This window comes from Myotis lucifugus, unplaced genomic scaffold (assembly GCF_000147115.1).
Source record: "Myotis lucifugus unplaced genomic scaffold, Myoluc2.0 scaffold_132, whole genome shotgun sequence".
Taxonomy (NCBI): domain Eukaryota; kingdom Metazoa; phylum Chordata; class Mammalia; order Chiroptera; family Vespertilionidae; genus Myotis; species Myotis lucifugus.
Window position 1 is genome coordinate 1201588 of NW_005871180.1, and position 16037 is coordinate 1217624.

The window sequence follows — 16037 nt, forward strand, 5'->3', positions numbered from 1 at the left end:
ATTAAAATCAAGCTAAAGGAGTGTGAATATAAACTGTAGGCTCATCAAAGGTTCAAAGGAGGTCTGTGTTTACCACCATTGAAAGAAAACAAACCAAGAAAGAGATCAAGGGTGGGTCAAAACACCCTCTCTGGGACTGGGAGGGAGAGAGTTCCTGCCTCTGTCCAAGAAGCTCACAGAGTCCCAAACAAAATGAACACCAAAATACTGAAACCAAGGCACATTTTAATTAAATTGGCAAACACCAAAGACAAAGCAAGAATCTTAAAAGTGGCTAGATAGAGACAGTTACCTACAAAAGATCCCCGATCTGCTATGTACTCACTAAAAGTGCAGTGCAAAATTGGAATCCTCATTTATGATACCTGCTCAAAGGCTGAAAGCCTGTGAAAAGGATTCTATTTAAATGTTCATTTCTCCACTTAATTAATAGCTATTTTTTGAAAGTTAGATATTAACTTTAATGAAATAGTTTGATTTCCAGAAGATAAACTGTAGCTTTTGAGTCTAACAAGAAGCTTTGTATCAATTGTTTTGAAATCTCAAACTACAATAATTGCCACAGTTTCCACAGTTTTTAAGTGACAGGATTCTAATTCAGCTCTCTGTAGTTCTAGACATGGCCCCATATTTCCTAGATCCAGTGCTGACTAAATTCACTTGTTATTCCAGCACGAAGCTTGTAATTCCTGAAGGAGATCCCTAGCACTTCGTCATCTCACTGTAGTGACCAAGGTCAGGAGTTCCAGCTACAAATGGAGGGGCTGCTCTCAGCCTGGGTCCTTGAGTGACTGTGTGGAGCAGAACCTCCTCTATGGGCCTGTGTTTGACATGTGATGTGATAAATGACTTCTATGTTAAGCGACTGATATCCAAGGATTGTTTATTACCATTGTAATAGATGTTCTATTCAAATACAATTTTCTTTGCTTCTTCTCCAAGTGGATCATCTTCTCCGTTGGACCATCGCATTGGTTTATAGAAGCTCTTTGTTTGTTAAAGATATGAACATTTTATTTGTTCTGCAATTTTTCTCCCTATAATTTTGCTTACAATTTATTTTGCTGAACAGAAATAATTTTGCTTATTCTGTATTTTTCTGAACAAGAATTTAACAGTTTTATGTAGCCAAACTTGTCAACTATGTTCTATGGCTTCTTTTTTTTTTTTTAATCTTATATAGAAAAGATCTTCACTTGCCCAGATCATAATTTTCTGATTGTCATTTCCCTGAGCAGAAAAGCTACATTTGGACTTAATATTTTCTATTTTTATGTCTGTTTTATACTAATTTATTTATTACTGTGTTTTAAATATATGTTCTGATATATTATGGGGCTAATTCCTCCATATTGTTCTATTTCAAAATATTATTGGCATTCATATGCATTCACTCTTCCAGATAAAATTTAGAATTTGTTAAGTTCTAGAAAAGAAAATGTGTTGGGATTCTATATGAAATTATAGTAGTTAAAAAAAAGAAATTATACTAACTGTATATGTTGCTGAATCTTCTATCAAGAAAATGGTGCGTATCTTCATTTAGTCAGGTCTCTTTAAAATTTTATGTTTTTTTCTTGTGTTTTTTGTTAAATCTATTTTTAGGGATTTTATAATTTTTGTTGCTATTATGAATGTTTTCTTTTTATAGTGGATTGTATTATTATTAATAAAAATTTTTATGGCTGTATACTTAACTGGTAAAACAGAATAGATAAACGTTAAAGACTTGAGAATTTAAACTCATTCCTGTTCAATAATCACCTAGAACCTAGTTAAGACAGGCAGCAAACATAATGTCTCAGAATGGAAAAGAAATGCCTCTGGCCTGTGCCAGACTGAGAAATGTGGTGTCCACCTGGGCTGTGTCACAGTGGCTCTGCCTGGAGCCGCCCTCATCCCATTGTGATCTTAGGCCATTGCCCTGTGAAAACTGTTCCCACAACTTACTAGGAGGTTGTTTTTCAAAGATGGTATTTTCTGTATTGCATTTGTTATCTGTATGAAGCTCCAAAGAGGAATTCCCCGGTCTTTGCTCCTCCTGAGAAACTACTTTGTGCTTTTATCTAGTGGCCCTGATTATAAATCATGTAACTTATAGCATTTCCTTCTGCATTGGCTGCTGGAGAGCATAGAGTCAAATTTTCACTCAGCTCCAACAAATGCATTAGCTTTTCATGGATGCATTTGAATTCTAAGCTTATTCCTGGCCTTGTTGAGCTTTCTTTACTACTCTTACGCCTTTTTTTCCATTTATTTTTATTTTGTTACGTCTTTTATATCTTTGTAATCCACTTTAAATATTTTCTGGGTCCAAACAGACTTGAAAATGCTTAGACGAGTATGTATCCTTGGACCCATGCTCTAGTTCATGAAATTGCATAATAAATATAATGACCACACCATTTGACATACAGAACTTTATTTTAAAATAAAGAATTATACATTCTTTGAATTTACAGATTGGTTCACATAGAATAATCTTGGCCTTAATTTCTAAAATAAAATTCACTTTTAAAAACCTTCTAGTAAAATGATTACACAGGAAAACTTTAGTCTTAAAGCCTGACCAAGAAATAAGCACTTCATGAGACTCATCATCTTTCTCTCTCTTACCATTTAAAACGTATGTTTGCTTCATTTTGTGCTTAATACTGAAAACACAACTCAGCAAAGATTTATTATATATTATATTTCAAACTTTCACAGAAAAGAAGTTTTTTTAACTGAAGGTATATTTCCAAATCAACATAGATAGGACAAATACAATTTATGGAAATAGTTTTTAGAAATATTTATATTTCAGTGAAGTATATTAAACAGTGCTCTTAATAAGTCTCAAAAAATGTGAACAAAGTCATTTTAGAAAGTAATCTGTAATACTAGAATAGATCTATAAATAGTCAAACTCTAAATAATCTTACTTGAAGCAAGTGAGAAAGGTGACTGAAGACATTAAAAAACATTGCATTTGCTTAATCCAGTGTTCCCGAGGCCTCCGGGCATGAAGAATGACAGTGATGAGGCCACAGAATTGCCTGGGATCAGCAGCTGAGTGTTTTACACAAGAATCCCAAAGGGCAGGGAGGCTCCTGGGGAAACAGTGGGCTGGGATAACTTTGACAATAATAAGCTTTTCACGAGGGACTTTTCACAAGCATAAGATGATCTAAACAGACTACACTTTTGCCAAAAGCCTGAAGTCAGAAGCACAACCATGTCAATCCAGGTACCTCATTCTCACACAGAGAGGAGCTTTCTAATACCTTTATTTAAAGAAATAAAATTAACGGGGGAATTTCATAGAAAATATATAGATTAAATGTCTTGTTTGAGCCACTTTTGTACTTGCTACTCTAGAGAAATCTGTAACGATCTGCTTCTTTACTTTTTAGCTTCATCAGTGCTCCTGGGTGGAACATGAGGTCAACAATGTATTCTTCAGGAGGAGGCAGACCCCCAATCACTCCCTTTTGAGATTCGTTCATCAGCTTAACTTCATTCCAAGCTCTGCCGTACTCCCCTCGGACCAGAGAGCAGCCGATGCCAATTCTATCAGCCAGAGCCTGTGGGAGAAAACACAAGATCAACCAAGAGTGAGGAGGGAGACGAGGTGGAAAAAAGTTCTCAGTTGTAAGACCCACCTTGGTTGAAGGTGAAATATACAACTCTCGCAAAGAAGTGCTTAGAAAGGAGGCTGAAAAATGTGGAATAATGTGATAGGAGCCAAGAAAATGTGATGTGTTCCCTTGTTCCTCAAGATCCTGTAGATTTAAAATCTCTGTGTAGGTCCTGCTGGGAGGTGACATTTTTCAGGCAGTTACACTGCATTGTATCAGGACAAGATTGATAATGCCATTGGGGAAAAGCCATTCCACGGGCTTTCAGCACTAGTGCATCTATCAATCTTTCCGAGCTCCTAGGCCGCTCTCTGGGTGTGAATCACAGTGGGACTGAAGGAGGGACCAAATGGGTGGGCACCGGTTTCTAGCCAATTTCTTCTGTGTGATGCACGTAGACAGATGCTGTGGAGCAGGACGAAACGTATGAGTGGTTGGTCCTTCTTGGGCTGCCTGCTGCCACCTCCTCAGGGTCTGCTTATGTTTTGGGGGAGTTGTTTCTTCAATTTGCCTTGACGTTGAGGTGTTGTTTTAAAAGTACCCTTGAAATAATCTAGAAACTTCTTAGCCACAGGATAGGCTCAGATTGCCTGGGTTTGAATTTCAGCTCAGCCACTTTCTAGTTGTCACCTCAAGCAAATGGCTCGGCCTCTGTGTGGTTCCATTTCCTCGTCTGTAAAATGAGGGTAACAACAGTCTAAACCAGTGATGGCGAACCTGTGACACGCGTGTCAGAGGTGACACGCGAACTCATTTTTTTGGTTGATTTTTCTTTGTTAAATGGCATTTAAATATATAAAATATAAGTGTTTGTTTTACTATGGTTGCAAATATCAAAAAATTTCTATCTGTGACACGGCACCAGAGTTAAGTTAGGGTTTTTCAAAATGCTGACACGCCGAGCTCAAAAGGTTCGCCATCACTGGAACACTCTCCTCATCGGGTGGTTACACAGATCAAGTGAATCAATACATGTCAAGTGCTTAGAGCCGTGAATGCTGGCACACAGTGAGTACTCAGGAGGTGTTCCTAGTACTAGAGGGTGGGAATTGTGTTGTTACAATAATCTCTATATTCATTTATTAATGTAATTTATCTGAGGGTATAGCACTATGTGATACTGAGATTTCTAATAAGAAATATATTTTGGTCTTCATCAGGGTTTGTGGCACAGAGTTTCTAAAACCCTGGGAATTTCCTAAATGATGAGAAGCAAAAAGGTGCCTTTTGTTATGGTAATGAGATGATTGGATGCACCTGAGGATGGGGGCTGGTTGCCTGGAGAATCAACCACTTGATTAGATGTTTGGAATTTTTGGTCCTACTCCCTCCCCCTACATCTGAGGAGAGAAGAGGGGCTGGAAGTGGAATCAATCAATGGCAATGATTTAATCGACCATGCCTATGTAATGAAGCCTCCACAAAAAACCAAAAAGAAAGGGTTCAGAGAGCTTCTGGGTTGGGGAACAGGTAGAGATTTGGGGTGAAAGCTCCGCACCCTTCTCCCATACCTTAACCTATACTCTTCTCTCCATCTGGCTGTTCCTAAGCTACATCCTTTTATGATAAGATGGCAATCTAGTAAGTAAAATGTTTTCCCAAGTTCTGTGAGCAGCTCTTGCGAATTAATCAAACCCAAGGTTGGGGTTGTTGGAAGCTTCGTCTATAGCTATTTAGTCAGAAGCACAGGTGATAACCTGGGCTTGTGCCTGGCATCCGGAGTGGGGGAGGAAGCAGTCTTGTAGGACTGAACCTTTATCCTGTGGGGTCTGACGCTGTCTCCAGGTAGAGAGTGTCAGAATTGATCTGAAGTGTAGGACACCTTGCTGTTGTCGGAGAATTGCTTCCATGTGTGGAACACCATCCCTCCCATGTTGGAATTAGTACTAGAATCATTTTGCACTCATAGTCTTGGGCGTAGAGAGATAAAAATAAACATATAATTAATTATCTGTTCCAAAATGACTTTTACTGATCTCTTACTCCATGTCAAAGCACTTTAAATAATCAAAAACCAAAAAAATCTGTGAAATACTTTGTATTTTCTGCTTTATAGACAATAAAACTGAGGTCATACTTAAACTGATGAACAAAAATAGATACAGATGAACAAAGAAATATTGAACAGACTGTCAAACTTCAATGGGAAGGCAGGGGAGGGTTGGGGGGGAGGTAAGAGATCAACCAAAGGACTTGTATGCATGTATATAAGCATAACCAATGGACACAGACACTAGGGGGGTGAGGGTATGTGTCAGGGAGTGAGGGAGGCAGGGGGGAGATCAATGGGGGGAAAAGGAGACATATGTACAGTGGGGCCTTGAGTTTAATTCGTTCCGAGACCGAGCTCGTTTAGGAGCTCGTTAACTCAAATTACTCTATCAACTCAATGCAAAAAAATCGGCGGAGAGACAGCTGGTATCTCAAAACACTCTAGTCAGGACACTCGTAAGTCAAAGCCCCACTGTACTACTATTTGTAACACCTTAAACAATAAAAACAAAAAACAACAACAACAAAAATACTGAGGTCAGATAATTTTCCCAAGGTCACAGCAGGTGGGCCTAATGTGAGAGCCAGGGAATCTGTCTTAAGGTCTGAGTTCTTAACCTCAGAATAATATTGCTTCCAGCTGAGATGAATCTGAGTGTCCTTTGTGAAGTGAGAGACAAGATCATCTGCTTACAGGAAGAAATGGAGATGAGAAGGTTTAGCAGGACTGAGGAATGTCAGGCCCGCAGGACATATAAGGCCCAACAAACCATTTGGTCAGGGTCTGCCAAGGCATTAGGGGTGAGTTAATTGAATGTTTGACAAATATAGCAGGCTAATTTCTAAGTTGATAATTTTGTATGGCCCAGGAATGACGTTATAAATCTCCAAATGGCCCTTGGCAGAAAAAAGGTTCCCCACTGGTGGCTTAGAGATAAGGTCAGATGTGGTGCACAGTTGCTGAGGAAACTAGAAGCCTGGGATGAGGAGCTGGAAAAGGGTGGCCAGGCTACCCATGTCACACACGGTGGACACGTGGATCAGCTGTGGCACTCCCCATGGTTATGTTCCACAGCCTGAGTGTCACTAATGGAAAGGACAGGCAATCAGATTGGTGGTCTGGCCAGACAGAGGGGTGGGAGGATGGGTAGCAAAAAAATGAGGGAAATTAGTGAGCAAATTATAAGTCTGTGGACAATTCATCTAGGCTTCCAAAGGGGCAAAAAGACAAAACAAAAAAGAGCCAAACAACTGGAAGGAAATGGAAGAGACAACAAATATACATAAGAGGAGTGAAAGATACATAGGAGGCGTGGAAGGATAAGAGATTTCATCAGCGAGTTAAATGAGTGTTCAGGATTTCAGCAGTGGCCAAGGCCTGGGTAATTAATTGCAAGACTCAGTTGAGGTGTGAAATAAAGAATTCAGTTTGGCATAATGTTATAACTGAATCTCTCCCCCCCCCAAATTTATATATTGAAGCCATAACCGCCAGTGTGAAGGTATTTGGAGGTGGAGCCTTTAGGAGGTAATTAGGTTTCGATGAGGTCATGAGGGTGCAGTTCCCATGATGGGATGAGTGCCCTTATAAGAGGAGGAAGAGACCAGAGCTCTGGCACTCGCTCTCTCTGCCAAATGATTATACGTTAAGAAAACAGTGGATGCAAACCAGGAAGAGGGCCCTCACCAGACACTGAATCTCCTGGCACCTTGATCATGGAGTTCTGCCTACAGAACTATGAGAAATGAATGTTTGTTGTTTAAGGCAGCCAATCCGTGGTGTTTTGTTACAGAAGCCCAGGCAGACTGATACAGTGAGATATTTAAGTGTATCCAGCTCAAGGGTAAAGACATACATAGGTCTGGAGTCAGGAGAGATCTGTGGGACAGAGGAAGGGGTCTGGAAACTTTAGGTGTATTTAAGGCCACATGAGGGGATGTCCTCACCCTGTGAAGTACATAAAGGGAGAAAAGGAAAGAGCCTGATGAGGACCTTGCAGGACCCCAACATTTAAGAGAAGGGACGAAGGAAAAGAGGTCTCCAAAGGTGATTGAGACGAAGGAGTGAAAGAGGGCACATTACTAAAGAGAATGATGTCAAAGAAAAAGAATGATCGATGACAAATTCCCCAACATATCAAGTAAGATAGACAATAGATCACTCTAATCCTTATTGAGAGGGAGCAAAAGCCAGACTGCAATGAGTTGAGAAGAAAAATGAGAGGTGTCCCATTGGAAGAACAAGGAGTTGAGATGACTCAGAATTTTGAGCAGGAATGAGAACTGTATGGATAGAAGTATTCTGATAGGTTTTGATTCAGATAGGCATGGGCTCAAATTCCAGTTGTACCTCTGGTTGACCTTAGGCCAATTTCTCCTCTAAATATCTGTCTTCTTATCTCTAAAACAGGAGTCATTTCACTTTGGCATTTTTGAGACTCTTCACAATTACATCTATCAAGTGCCTGGCACATAGCTCAAAATGGTGATGGTCTTGAGAACAGGAGCCACTGTAGTGGTTGTGGGTGTTATGAGAAAAGAAAAGATACTTACTCTTTAAATATTATAGATTTAATTTTAGACTTTAAAGGAGAAATAGCTAAGAGAGAAAGAGATTAAAGACAGGAGAGAAGAATTAAGAGAGCAAGACATCCAAGGAATTAGGAAAGGTTGACATCTGGATTGTAAATAGAATTAGCTAGGAGCTGGAGGCAAGATACCGTACACATAGATGCAATGAGGTTTAGAAGTATTTGGGGGAGGGTAAGACTTTTATACATTCAGTCTGTAGTTTAGAAACCATTTTCTTAGCTCCTATTAGATTACAGACACTGGATACAATGGAGAAAAACAAAGATCATTCCTTTTCTTAACCCTGATCCTTTTTTTAGTGTCCCTCACTTCAGCCAATAATGCCTTCATTAGCAGATGCCTTGCCTAGAACCTAGAAATCACTGTGTTCTTCTCCTATAATCTCTCACACCACATCTAGGCAGTCTCCAACTCCTTTCAGATTTACCTCTTACATCACCCTCTCTCACATCCTCGACTATGGCTTCAGAATAGGTCACCCATACTTCTGCTCCAGTAACCTTCCACCTGGTTTCCCTGTCTCCAGTCTTGCTCCTGCTCGAATCCATTTTCCATTCTGTTACCTGAATGGTCTTTGAAAATCATGTTACCCATTCAATCCCCCTTAATAATTTTCAGTGGCTAATCACATGGTGCTTTATGATCTGGTCCTTTAGCCTTATCCAACCCTTCCTCTTTCTTCATCCAGACAAACTATTCTACATCTCCCAAATGGCCCATTGACTCATACCTGTTACTTTGTTTAAAATGTTTGCTTTGTTTAAAATACTCTTGTCTTCCTTCTTTACCTGCTAAAATCCTATGTCACCTCCACTATATCATTTTCTCTCCTGAAATTTTCCCTGACATCACCTTAGAATCCACAAGTCTGGCTTTGGTATACCTTGTATACAGGAACTGGCACGTTAGAATCTCTATATTCCCAAACCCTAGAAGAGGCCTTGGCCCTCAGTTGGTATATGATAAATGTTGCATGAACATGCTGTCAGGAGTCTGTGACTATATATGTACCAGTGTATATGTATATACACATACATATATATCTCGAATATAAGTAAATCTAAATGATAGGATTAATATTATACAATTAAATACTAGCAGCTGGCTCACTCCATTATGATAAAGAGAAAACATTTTTACCTCATGGCAAATGAGGCAAACGTCTTAAATACCTTGAAAAGCAAAGCTCGATGGTAGAAGATTCCTTTTTTGATCTGTCCAATTGGAACAACATTGGATTTAAGTTGAAATTTTAGTTCACTTATGTGAAGTTCCCAGCTGAAATCCTGTAGTTTATCTTTTGGAATTTTACCGCCCATTTTTTCTGCCACATACCTGTGTTAATTGCATTGAGATCAAATCAATCAAGTTTAATCTCACTTTAGACAATTTGAGTAACTATATGTAAGATTATATATATTTTTTTCTCTGATTTTATTGTTTACTTTAAAAATATACTTACTATAACAAGGTTAACATTCTGCTTACTAATCCAAAGTATCACTTATAAACAGATAGTCTAACAATTTTGTTCAATACATGGCAATAAATCATTGCTAATTTTCCCAATACTTACAACAAGATACAAATCAGTATCACTTAACTTGTCTCAATGCAGTTTTAAAATTTTATCCCACTCTTGAAAAATATTTGCAAATGATTCAATCTAAAATCCAAGGCATTGTAATAACATATAGTCCTTTTTTAAAGAAATTTAAATTCAGAGATAAGATGAGCACATAGACATTTTCCCATTAGATCCCCAAATATTTTTAAGTTTTAGAATTCTTTTCTTTTAATGTAATTATTTTTTAAATTTAGAGAAGGACATGGTATTTATGTAACACTGACATTAGAGGAGAGAGGAAGAGGCAAAAAGGAAAAATAAGTAAACAGGTGAGTAGGTGGGACGGATGTATACTTTGCCTGTGGGCTTCTCTTAATATTAGGCTCTCACTGAAGTCAGTAAATGCACTGCAAAAATTCTCTGTAGATTTAGGTTACTACGTCTTGGAGTAAAGGTAGAATTGCATGTTTTAAAGAAAGAATTTCCCTTGTTGTATATGTTGAACTGAGCAAAGAACAACAGTGACAGACAAGAGAAAGAGTTGAGAGAAAGTTAATTACCTGACCTGCAGCCCCCCCTGGCCAGGTGTACTGTAATGAAGGCTAGCAACCAAAAGCATGGGGACAAATCTCTGTGTCTCTATCTTCATGTGGGCTCAGGGTAACAAGGCAATTATTTGGGAAATGATGAGAAGAATTTCTGATAGGAACAAAGCATGAGGAAATTTGACAGATGTCGAGATGCGCTAAATCAGAGTTCTGCTTGAGTCATCACTTCTCAACATTAGGAAAACTTTAGCAGCCAAAAATGTTCTATTCCAGGGCTGGCTGATACGCAGTCAATGATCTGGCGGCTGTGTTTCTTGCAGTTGTTGCATCCAGGTTTGATGACTGCAGCTCACTTCTATTTGGAGTAGATACGAGCTCCCATGGAGACCGCAGCTGTTGCCAATCCAGTAGCTCAGCTGCTGGTTGGTGTCAGTCAAGGAGACTCTCCGCTTCTAGTGATTCCTAATCCCTTACAGCTACCACGTTAAGTTCTCAGCTTCCCTTAGTGCAGTGGTTCTCAACCTTGGCTGCACATTAGAATCACCTGTTTCTTTGTTACTAATGTTGTGACCTCACCCCATAACAAAGTAACAGAATTTCTGGAGGATGAGGCCCAGAAATCAGGATTTTAAAAAGATTCCCAGGTGATTCTAATGTGCAGCCAAGGTTGAGAACCACTTAGTGGAACCAGATTAAATGCTCCAATTAGGAAGGTAACTTCACTATTTATGCAGAGCGCTGAGCCTGCCCAAACATTTTACAGTGGGGCCTTGACTTACGAGTTTAATTCATTCCGAGACCAAGCTCGTTAAGGAGCTCGTTAAGGAGCTCATTATCAACTCAATGCAAAAAATCAGCCGAGAGACAGCTGGTATCTCAAAAAACTCGTTAGTTGGGACACTCGTAAGTCAAAGCCCCACTGTAGATTACTTACTCTCCCACTTTAGAGCGATGTGAAACATATAACATAAAAATAAGGGTTGGTTATTTGTATTAGAAAATAACTTGTGGGTTTACAAATAATTCACAATAGAATTTCTTTAAATTGTGAGAACCCCATATATCCAGGGAATTGTTTCATTTTCAAACTTTTGATTTATTTTAACTTCTTCAAGGTCAAGATTGAAAAGATACTTTTCATGGTTTACCTGATAAAAATGACAGGAATTTTTTGCCTATACTTATTTATTTATTTTAGTAAAACATAGTTGGCATATACATAGGTATTTTTCTTTAGGCAATTTCCAGCTACTAGTTCTGATTCTTGGCAGAAATCTGATCTAAAATAGAAATTGAGAAATCCCCCCCCCCAATTCATTGTATTTCTGTTTCAGAGTCAGAGGTAGGGAACTATAAAGGTCAATTTTATTATGGTATAGTTGTCTAAAAATTGGCTAAAAAATGCAAACCACTAAATTAAACATATTTTCCACAAATTGTATATGTGTGTATAGACAACTTACTTTGCAAGAGCCTCAATCTGTTCCCTTATATCGGTTATGGGAAGTATTGATTTGGTCACTTCATACACATAAGCACAGAAGTCAGGATCAGCGGGAGGAGACCATTCTTTATCTTGGTTTCCTTCTCCAGCCCATTTTAGTACCACTGTAACCTCTTCCTCCTCCTTCTGTTTTTCCTCTTCTTTTTTACCTTTGCTTTTCCTTTAAGAGTAAACAACAATCAAAATCATAAAGTGAATAAGCACAAACTGCTCTGAGTTCATCTGAAGAACATCCCAGAAATACAGTGTTTATACCTCAATGATGATACCATATTGTTGTCAAATTTTCAATGACAATGGTAGATTTTTATAGAGTTTCTATGCTTTGCAGGAGATATTAATTTCAAGAGAATACACACACACACATATTATGAAAATTATCTATTGGTCTTCTGAACAATTGTGTAGCAAGATGCCTGGCCCATCATAAGTATGATATAAATATTTATTGAATTGAAAAAATAGGTTGCCTTCTCATGGAGTCTTTGGCAATTTCATATCATCTCTTGCTTCAGTTGACACCTTCTGAAGGAAGAATGCAGATGACAATTTTTAAGAAAAATTATTGAAAACATAGAAAAAAGCAAAGCAAAACAAGGATGGTATAGAATTCTTGTCATGCAGGGACAAAGGCTCACCAAAAGTTTATCTGGGGAAATGTACTTAGTTATTTATTTAAATTAAATTTATTGGGGTGACATTGGTTAACAAAACATATAGGTTTCAAGTGTACAACTCAATAAAACATCCTCTGCACACTGCATCATGCGCCCATTGCCCAAAGCCAAGTCTCTTTCTGTCCCCATTTATCCCTCCTTTGCTCACTTCCACCTCCCCCACACCCCTTCAAATGTACTTAGTTCTGTACTTAGGAAAAATGGCAGATACCTAGTACACAGTGAAGATACTACTTAATTAAAAGATAATATTAATCAAAATGTCCAGATTTAGAGAAATTACTAGTTATCATATAGGTTTTTGTTTACTAAAGATGCAAATTATTTTGTCCAGTGGAAAAGATACTCTCAAAGGTTACAGTTTATTGTTCTAGTGGTTAATATCCTACAGTATGTTTTGTTATGTAATTTGTCAGTCTTTTTCTAACATTTCTTAATTAAATACCTAGCTTCTCAAATGTTCTTTGAACCAATATTAACATCTTACTGATCCTCTCTAATTAATGAGTTGAACAAAAACAATGGCATGGGTTCTTTTTCCAGGTAACATGGAGTAAGCACACTTTACCCTGTCTCTCCCACTGAATATAGTCCTAAAACCTGGACAGAATGTATGCAATCACTATTTGAAGATTCTGAAAAGTAATTAGTAGCAGAAAGATCAGAGAAGATACTGAATCACTACTGAACTGTTGGTGAATCTAACTCTTTATTTTTGTCCACTGTTCTATAAGCTGAACTAAACATAGCCCCAAATCTGGAAGTGGGCACCAGCACAGGCAGTGAAAGCTCAAGGAGAAGCCTGTTTGAGAAACAGGGAAGAGACAGAGTGGAGTGGGGAAAAGCCCTGTTTTTTTCTTATTTCTCTCATTCTCTTGTGCTCCAGCCCCTAAGGAATCCCATCCTGTGACAGTGGTGACAGTGGTGTTATCCAGGTCCCTAAGAGCCTAAGACTGCCGTAGACTCAGTCCTCCTGCTGTTTGGCTGTATATATGGATGCAGTCATGGCAAAGCTGTATCAGGACAGAGTATATAAAGGGAAGCCCCAATGAACCAGCAAAGACAAAGGAGATTATGTAGAGGAAGGAGCTCAGGAAAGCCACCATATACATTTGTTTGTGAATTCCTAGGCTTACTCCCAAGCTGTGTGTGCGTGGTTCCGACCCAAAAAACACCTACGTAGGTTTTGAAGATGGAACTATGGGATAGACCACTGCCCAAGTCCCAAACTGGACACTAGTTGGCACACAAGCAGGGAAGATCCAAACAACACGGCAAAATCTTTGAACCTGAGACTGACTGTGGATGACAACTCACAGATCACTGGTTGGAATTTGAAGACTGAAAGCAACTGGGTCAATTACCTAATAACACACACACACACACACACACACACACACAAGAATATCCTCCTCAGAATCCATAAAAGACGCATAAATAAAAACTGCAGCACTCATCACATGACATTACAATCTAATTACTCAGCATACAAAGAACCAGGAAAACCTCAACTCAGATGAGAAAAGACAATCAACAGACATCAATGCCAAGATGGCACAGATATAAATGCTGCAATTAGTAACAAATACTCTTGAAATGAATAGAGAGATAGAAAGTTTTAGAAAGAAATAGGGCATATAAAAATAGAATTTTGGAGCTGAAAATATAATACAGAAACTTAGAAAAATACAACTTTCTGAATGTGTTTAATAAAATAGAGATAACAGAAGAATGAATCTATAAACTTGAAGACAGATTAATAAAAAGTAATCAATCTAAGCAATACAAAGAACAAAAGATTGAAAAAAACAACTGACAGTCTCAGGGACTTGTTGTAAGATAAAAAAGACCTAATATTGGTGTCATCAAATACCCAGAAGAGTAGGAGAAAGATGAAGTACAGAAAAAAAATAATTAGGACTGAGATAACTTCCTAAATTTGGTTAAAGACATAAATCTACAGAGTCAAGAATTTTAGTAAATGTAAAGATAAACCCAAAGAATTTCACTCCCAGACACACCAAAATAAAACTATCAAAAACTAAATACAAAGCAGATGGCATAATTGTCTATTAGAAAACCCCAAGGAATCTACTAAAAAAACAAAACACCCAAAAAACTCCTAGAACTAACAAGCAAGTTTATCAAGGTTTCAAGATACATGCTCAACATCCAAAAATTGTGTTTCTATATAAAAGCAACAAACATGTAAAAAGTGAAAAAGTTTTGGAGCACTTAACAATTGCTCCAAGAAAGTTAAACCCTTAGGTATAAACTTGACAAAATATGTAAAGAATCTGAGTGCTGAATATTAAAAATGCCATTGAAAGCAATCAGATAAGATCTCAATAAAGGATGAAACATACTGTGTTCATAGATTTAAAGATGCAACATATTAAAGATGTCAATTCTCCCCAAAATGATTTCTAGGTTTCATGTAACTCCTATCAAAATCCAAGCAGAGTTTCTTTGTAGACATAAAAATATCTTATTCTAACATTAATACTAGAAGGCACAGAATGGCCAAATCAATCTTGACAAAGAAGAATAAAGTGGGAAGAAACTCTACTTGATATCAGAGCTCACTATACAGTTACAGTAATCCAGACAGAACAATATTGGTGGAGAGACAGGCACACAGATTAATGCAACAGAACAGAAGACCCAGAAATAGACCCACCAATATGCTCAACTGATTTTTTTGACAAAGATACAAAGGCAATCCAATGTAAGAAGTACTAGTATGGCCTTTTCAACAAATACTGCTGAAGCAATTAAACATGTACAATCCTTGTGGTGACAGAAATGTTCATTCTCTTCATAGACACATGAACTTACAGATGTATTAAAATTGTACAGAACCACACACACACACACACACACACACACACACACACACACTGGCAGTAAAACTGGGGATATCTGAATAAAAAATCATTGGATATATCAACCTAAGATACAATGTAATCTAAAATCTCTAAGCAAAATTTAATATTTCTCAGCTGTATCATCTTTACCCTTTCCTTTTATGTAAAACTAGAGGCCCAGTGCACAAAAATTTGTGCACTCGGGGGGCAGGGAGAGGGGGGTCCCCCCAGCCCAGCCTGTGCCCTCTCGCAGTCTGGGACCCATCGGTAGATAACGACCTGCTGGCTTAGGCCTGCTCCCGGGTGGCAGAGGGCAGGCCCAATCCCTAACTGCAGCCCCTGGTCAGGCTCAGAGCAGGGCCGATTTGGGAGTTGGGGCGCCGCCCCGTCGTGCACAGAGCAGGGCGGATCGGGAGGTTGCGATGCCACCCTCAGTCACGCTCAGGGTAGGGCCGATTGGGGGGTTGGAGCACTGCCCCCTGTCACACTCAAGGCAGGGCTGATCAGGGGGTTGGGGGCGCTGCCCCCTGTCACTCACAGAGCAGGGCCAAACAGGGGGGTTGGGGGCGCTGCCCCCTGTCACTTCACAGAGCAGGCCCATCAGAGGGTTTGGGGCTCATCACCCTGTCACACACAGAGCAGGGGCGATCAAGGGGGTTGGGGAGCTCCC

The 16037-nt window shown here is 38.8% G+C and overlaps 1 protein-coding gene and 1 pseudogene across 3 annotated transcripts in view; both read right to left on the bottom strand.

The window, feature by feature from the left end:
• LOC102427145 overlaps positions 1-972 on the bottom strand; it is a 3764-nt pseudogene extending 2792 nt beyond the window's left edge.
• A 2295-nt stretch (positions 973-3267) lies between these two features.
• Positions 3268-16037, bottom strand: part of ARMC3 (armadillo repeat containing 3) — an 88468-nt gene continuing 75698 nt past the window's right edge. For all 3 annotated transcript variants that reach the window (XM_023758577.1, XM_023758579.1, XM_023758578.1), the window contains 3 exons: positions 11783-11983; positions 9377-9539; positions 3268-3566 (listed from right to left, as the gene is read on the bottom strand). In XM_023758577.1, the coding sequence (XP_023614345.1) occupies positions 3357-3566; positions 9377-9539; positions 11783-11983 (574 nt within the window). In that variant the 3' untranslated portion in view covers positions 3268-3356. The remainder of the gene's footprint in view (positions 3567-9376; positions 9540-11782; positions 11984-16037) is intronic.